Raw genomic sequence first — 5975 nt, 5'->3', positions numbered from 1 at the left:
TGTTTCGTCGTCAATGTCCCGGATTTCAAGCTGTTCCTCTGGGCCTTTACAGATGACTTGCGCTTCTTCTTTAAGGATGCTCTTGATGGTCTTCAGCAAAGCTTGTCCTTTGTCTGCGGTCTTTCTGGAAAGCGTAATAAGCATATTCCCATCATTCGTCTTTTAAACCTTGCCAACGACGTCACGGGTCTGATCTGGTGGGACATCTTTTTTAATTCAACGCAGTATCTCGGCATATTTTGCCTTCTCAACGGGTCGAATAATTAAGGCATCTGGTTTGGTGAATTTTCGCGGTTTTTTTCGCTTAGGCTCCGGCCGAGATTTGTTCACCGGTTGTTTTGGTAACCGCTCTCTCGCTTGCTCCTTCTTCACCTTCTTGGATTGGACCTTTTGCCATTCAGTCACCTCTTTTTTTCCGGCGTTCTGCACTGCCGTGTTTTTTGGAGGGCTTGGTTTCAGGCCCTTTTTCTTCACAATTCGGCTGATCGTTGGGTCGGGAGAAGATCGATCTTTTCTCTTAGTTGACTTGCTGCTAGTTCTGCTTCTGTCTTCCGCGACTGATTCACCGTCACCTTCGGCTCCAGTGTCCATTGCTTCTTCATTCACGACAGTTGCTTGAATGCTTCTCTCCGGTGTAGTGCGAGGAGTGCGTTGTACTGTTAAACACCATCCTTCATCAAGTTTCTTGAATCTCTGGAGGGCATTGGCTATGCTGGTCGTCTTGGTCTCAATCTCCTTGTGGATATTGACCTTATTATTAGGTTGGACGAAGTCATTTAGCTCACTGGTCAGCTTTTCAAGGCGTTCTAACGCTTGCGACCGCTTCATTTCAGCGCTTGCTTCAATCGCTGCTTGTTGGGCATGAGGCCCGTTTTCACTTTTGTTGTTTTCCTGAATTTTACTCATACTTTTAAATTCACTTAAATTCACCAGAACTTATCGAGTATTTTTCAAGGGACCGGAAAAATTTTTCAAGTTATCGAGAGATTCAAATTAACAGGTCTATCAAGCTAGCATGGACTCATCCATGAGGCATTGAATTATTATTCAAGCAACAAAATTTATTTGTTGTGCTAAATTTGTTGCTTTTTTGTTACTAATTAGTTGCTTTATTTAGAATATTGTTGCTTGTTTAGATTCCGAGAAATCAATAATAATGACCGTCCAAGATGGGCTCTGTCACTGCTAGCTTGATATGCCTCAAATATTTAACGAGTGCAAAATTATTAAGGGTAAACTGTATAATTTGGACCGATTTGGATCAGTATATTTTGAGAAATCTTAAAAAAACTAAAAAAAAAAATTTTTTCAAATGTGGTTTATTTTTTATAACTCTTAAACGGCTCCACTGATCGATTCTATTAACTAATCAGCTCTAGACGATAAGAAACCACGTCGACCGCCATCAAGCTGGTCGAAATCGGTTAATTCGCTCGAGAGATATCGTGAACGAAAGAAAACCGAAAAAAGTGTTTTTTCAAAATTACTCCGAAATTTTTGCTTCGATTAATTGAAACCTAAAAATTTTTCATGAGACTAATAAAACTGCGTCTAATGCCGCCAACTGCGTGAAAATCGGTTGATCCATTCAAAAGTAATTGCGGTTTGAAAATTCCAAAAGTAGTGTTCTATGAAACTTCGAAGAGCTTAAATGTATAGAAATACTATCTCTTTGAGCTCAGCGAGCTCAAAATATCACATAAATTATATTTTGAGCTCAAAAATCTCAAAAACGTCATAAGTACAATTTTAAACGACCAGGTATGGAATTAGCGGGAAGTTGCAGGGATGGCCTTTAGGGTGAACCGTTTTACTAATTTTTTAAGAAGGTAAGAAAAGTCACCTTCAATTAATTTAAAACAATTTGGATTATCAAAACGCACCAACTGACCTTGCCAATTCTAATGTGCCTGGATTTCATCATGAAACGTGTGCAATGCTCAAAAATTTGTCTGTCAAGTGTAGGGCTACATAAACATTGTACGAAAATTATAGAAATTATAAAAATTACAATCTTTATTCACTTCTAAACTTTACAATTCGCAGTGAAGCCCAGTCCGAAGATAATTTTTAATTGAGCTCAATGGCTTGAACCGTTTTAATTATTCAAAATTTAGATGTCGCTTTGTTGACAGTAATTTTCCTTATTTATAGATGAAATACAACTTCAGTTATGACTTGGGAATTTTTGTTAAGTTTCAAAATAGGCTTTGGTTTTAATTAAAATATGATTGACCTTTGTGAATGATACTAGTACTTCTTATCGTATTTATATTTATGAATCGATATATTAAAATGTTACATTGTATATGGTATTGTTTAGAGTAACAATCCAACTTGGATTTGGATTTTTCGGTTTCTTCGATCAATTATCTTAATTTGCATTGCTACATCATAGTTCATTGGGACAACTGGCTACTCAAATCAGGAAGAGATTGCATTTGTGGTAATAAATATTGAATTACAGGAGTATGTTCAGGATCATGATATCTAGCACTAGCTCGCGCCTGCGCAACAAGTTTTGCTTCATTTTGAGCTTTGGCATGTGCAGCACGATGAGCTTTATACAATATCACCGCTTGAGCATTGGCAAGAGCCTGTGCTTTAGCTTGTGCGTTTACTTGATTCTGTTCGAAGTTCAGAGCAAAAATATGTGCATCTTCCTGAGCTTTCAGATGAGCAGCTTGTTGTTTCTGAAGTGCAATTATCGCATCTGAATGAGCTTTATACTCACTAGCTTCTTGATTTTGGCGAGTTTCCGCAACTTGCTCTGATATGCGCTTTGTGAACTGTGCTTGTTGGATCAGCTCAGGGTCTGAAACTTGGAAGTTTTTTTCAACAAATTTCTTGCCAGCATCACTTAAATGACCTTGATTAATTTGTTCAAGAGCAGTTTGTTGATTATGTCTATCTATTCCTAAACGAATCTGGTGGAGTGCTGCCCGTTGATGTTCAAGATGAGCAGAATGAGATATTTTTTGGAATTCTAAAGCTTGAGCTTCTGCTTGTGCCTGTGCAGAGCTCTGACTATAATTATGGCTCTCAATATTTTTTGGTTTTGTATTGGAACTTATATACTTGGATGGAGATACATGCGATACTGAGTGTAAATTATTTAGCTGCACAGGTTTATTATTTTGCACGGTTTCAAAGGCATTAGTTTTCGGTTGTTTCTGATTAGTTAATTCCACATGATATTGTTGGAACTCTGGGTTGCGATAATACAATTTATTCAATGATTTCTGACTCCTTAAATCACCAAGATCAAAAACTCTAGAGTGATCTGATTTGCTTCGAACAAAAATTCCATTAGTATCTTGTTCATACTTTATAGGTAGCGGATCTACTTTTTTTTCTAATTTTTCTAAGTTCGAATTATCTACTAGTGTAGCATATTCAAAATTCTTGATGTTATGGAACATGGTCGGAGACTCGTAACTTGAAGAGTGAACTTTAACATTATCTTGAGAAAAGTCTGATATTCCAAATGGATAGTTTGGTAGAACGTATGATAATTCACGTTGATATTCCTGATCAGTATAGCTTTCTTTATTGTTACGAACATCATAATGGACATCACTATGTATTGGTCTGCTATTTTTCGTCGCAACATTTTGAGAGTGTGATAATGAATAAGATCCTGTAAGAGGCCGATATCCAAGTGATTGCTGAAATCAAAATCAAATAATTACTTAATAATAAAATCTGAATGCTACAGGGGAATATATATATATATATATATACAGGGTGTCCCAAAAGTCACGGACGCCATTGTAGCATCTGATGAAAAAAATAATTCTGAGACAAAAATTCCTTAGCCATTTTTCAATTAACCGCATAGATAATTAATTATTAATTAAAAATAACGTCTCTTTATTTGTTAGAGAGAAAGCGCCAGTGTCCAGTAAAGTATGTGCCAAACAAAGACACAACTAACTGTATGACTAACTAGTTTATATAGCTACGTAGTCACATATATTTACTTACACATTCACACGTGCAACCGTCTTCGTTAGAACGCACTTGAATTAACACTAGTGCTCTCCCTCTAACGCATAAAAGGACGTAATTTTAATTAATAATTAATTATCTATGCGTCTGATTAAAAAATGGCTAAGGACTTTTCGTCTCAGAATTATTTTGTTTATCAGATGTTACAATGGCGTCCGTTACTTCTGGGACACTGTATATACTGCTGCTATATATAGCTATATATATATATATATATATATATATATATATATATATATATATATATATATATATATATATATATATATATATATGTAGATTTATAAAATTATCTATGCATACATCAAATCGCAAAAATGATCCTAAGAAATTTTTTAGGTGTTCCGTTGCTTTAAAATTTATAATTACTTCTAAATTAAGAAAATAATAGCAGTAGAATCAGAATTAAAAGCTCAAATTTTGATGAAATTATTTGTTTAGTATATGGAACTATATATTGCTGGAGGGCCTTGGTAACAATTTTTAAACTTGACGAAACCATGAATTTTTGGGAAATTTAATTTTTTTATAAGTTTATACGGATCTTATTATTTCATCCGTAAAATTCTATGGATCAAAAGATAATCATTGGAGTAACAGACTCTTAGGTAAAAAAAAGAATGTTTTATAGTAGTTACAAAATACTCACTAGAGTAAAAAAAATTATATACAATTAAATATGACTATAGATGATTTCCGTATAGTGTTACACTGATAAAAGGATTTGTTTATATTTAATAAGCTTTATTAACGGTTAAAAAATGATTTTTTGACATCATAGGATTTAATAAATATTTTTTTACTGTTGATAAATTATTTATTGAATACGATTCATTAAATGTTAATAAATATATGTTAACAGTTATTAAAAAGTAATTTATTAAGTACAATTTATTAACTGTTAATAAATATTTAATAACGATTAATGAATATTTGTTAACCGTTAACAAATATTTATTTAAAATCAAAAGCAAACATAGCAATTTTCATACAAGTTACAGTAGTGGGTTAACCCGAAAAAACTTAAAGCAAAATTAGCCATAACTTTTCATAGAAATATAGCGGTATCTTTACAGCAACTTATTGTAGAGCAAATTTTTCAGATTTCTTTCACTCTAAAAACGGCACCAGTTTTCTGTAACTTACTGTACAACTTTACAGCATGTTATCGACAATACCAAGTACGGTAAGACTTGTCGTAAACTTCCGTTAATTTCACTATAGTCACGGATTTTCCAAGTCTTGAACAGAAAGTGTGGCTATCGGGTCATCATTGTTTCGGCACGTGCAAAAAAATTTACTTAGGATCAAAGGTCACAAAAGATCTAAATCGGTCCAAATTGTTTTCAAAATCTAAGTTTACCCAATCCGTTTCGAATGGTGCCAACCACGATGAAATCGGTCAAACCATTTAAAAGGCGACCACCCTTTTTTTCTCAAGCAATAATTTCTCATGACATAATTTCTCAAGTAAAAAATTTCTCAAGTAGAAAATTTCTCAAGTAAAAAATTTCTCAAGTAGAAAATTTCTCAAGGACAAACTTTCTCGAGGACAAAATTTATCATGTCGTAATTTATTTTACGTTTAATTCAATGCTATAATGCTAATGCTGTAAGCTTTAAATTAAATGACTCATTGCTAATGTCGTAATACACACACACAAAAACCATGTTAAAAGGGCGCAACACGATTACCCGCGTTTGTGTTGGTCTAATGTCGAATAAACACACACAAAAACCATGTTAAAAGGGCGCAACACGATTATCCGCGTTTGTGTTGGTCTAATGTCGGATAAACACACATTCATATCATGTTGAATTTATAGTGTATAAGAAAATATTGATATAAGAAATTTAAGGGATGAGAAATTATCGATGTAAGAAATTTTAGGGATGAGAAATTTTTGTCATGAGAAATATTGCGGGATTAATAAAGGCGGTTCACATATTTACAAATAAACACA

The 5975-nt window shown here is 33.8% G+C and overlaps 1 protein-coding gene across 1 annotated transcript; it reads right to left on the bottom strand.

Annotated features, from left to right (window-relative positions):
• Positions 1-1992: 1992 nt before the first annotated feature.
• LOC123260041 lies at positions 1993-3670 on the bottom strand (the record flags this gene model as incomplete). Its single annotated transcript, XM_044720971.1, is given in 1 exon segment — positions 1993-3670. A coding segment is annotated over 1 exon segment (1271 nt), but the record flags the coding sequence as incomplete, so codon positions are not given.
• Positions 3671-5975: the final 2305 nt, after the last annotated feature.

Source organism: Cotesia glomerata, linkage group LG2 (assembly GCF_020080835.1).
Source record: "Cotesia glomerata isolate CgM1 linkage group LG2, MPM_Cglom_v2.3, whole genome shotgun sequence".
In the NCBI taxonomy this organism is placed as follows: Eukaryota; Metazoa; Arthropoda; class Insecta; order Hymenoptera; family Braconidae; genus Cotesia; species Cotesia glomerata.
This window is presented reverse-complemented; position numbering and strand designations above follow the sequence as displayed.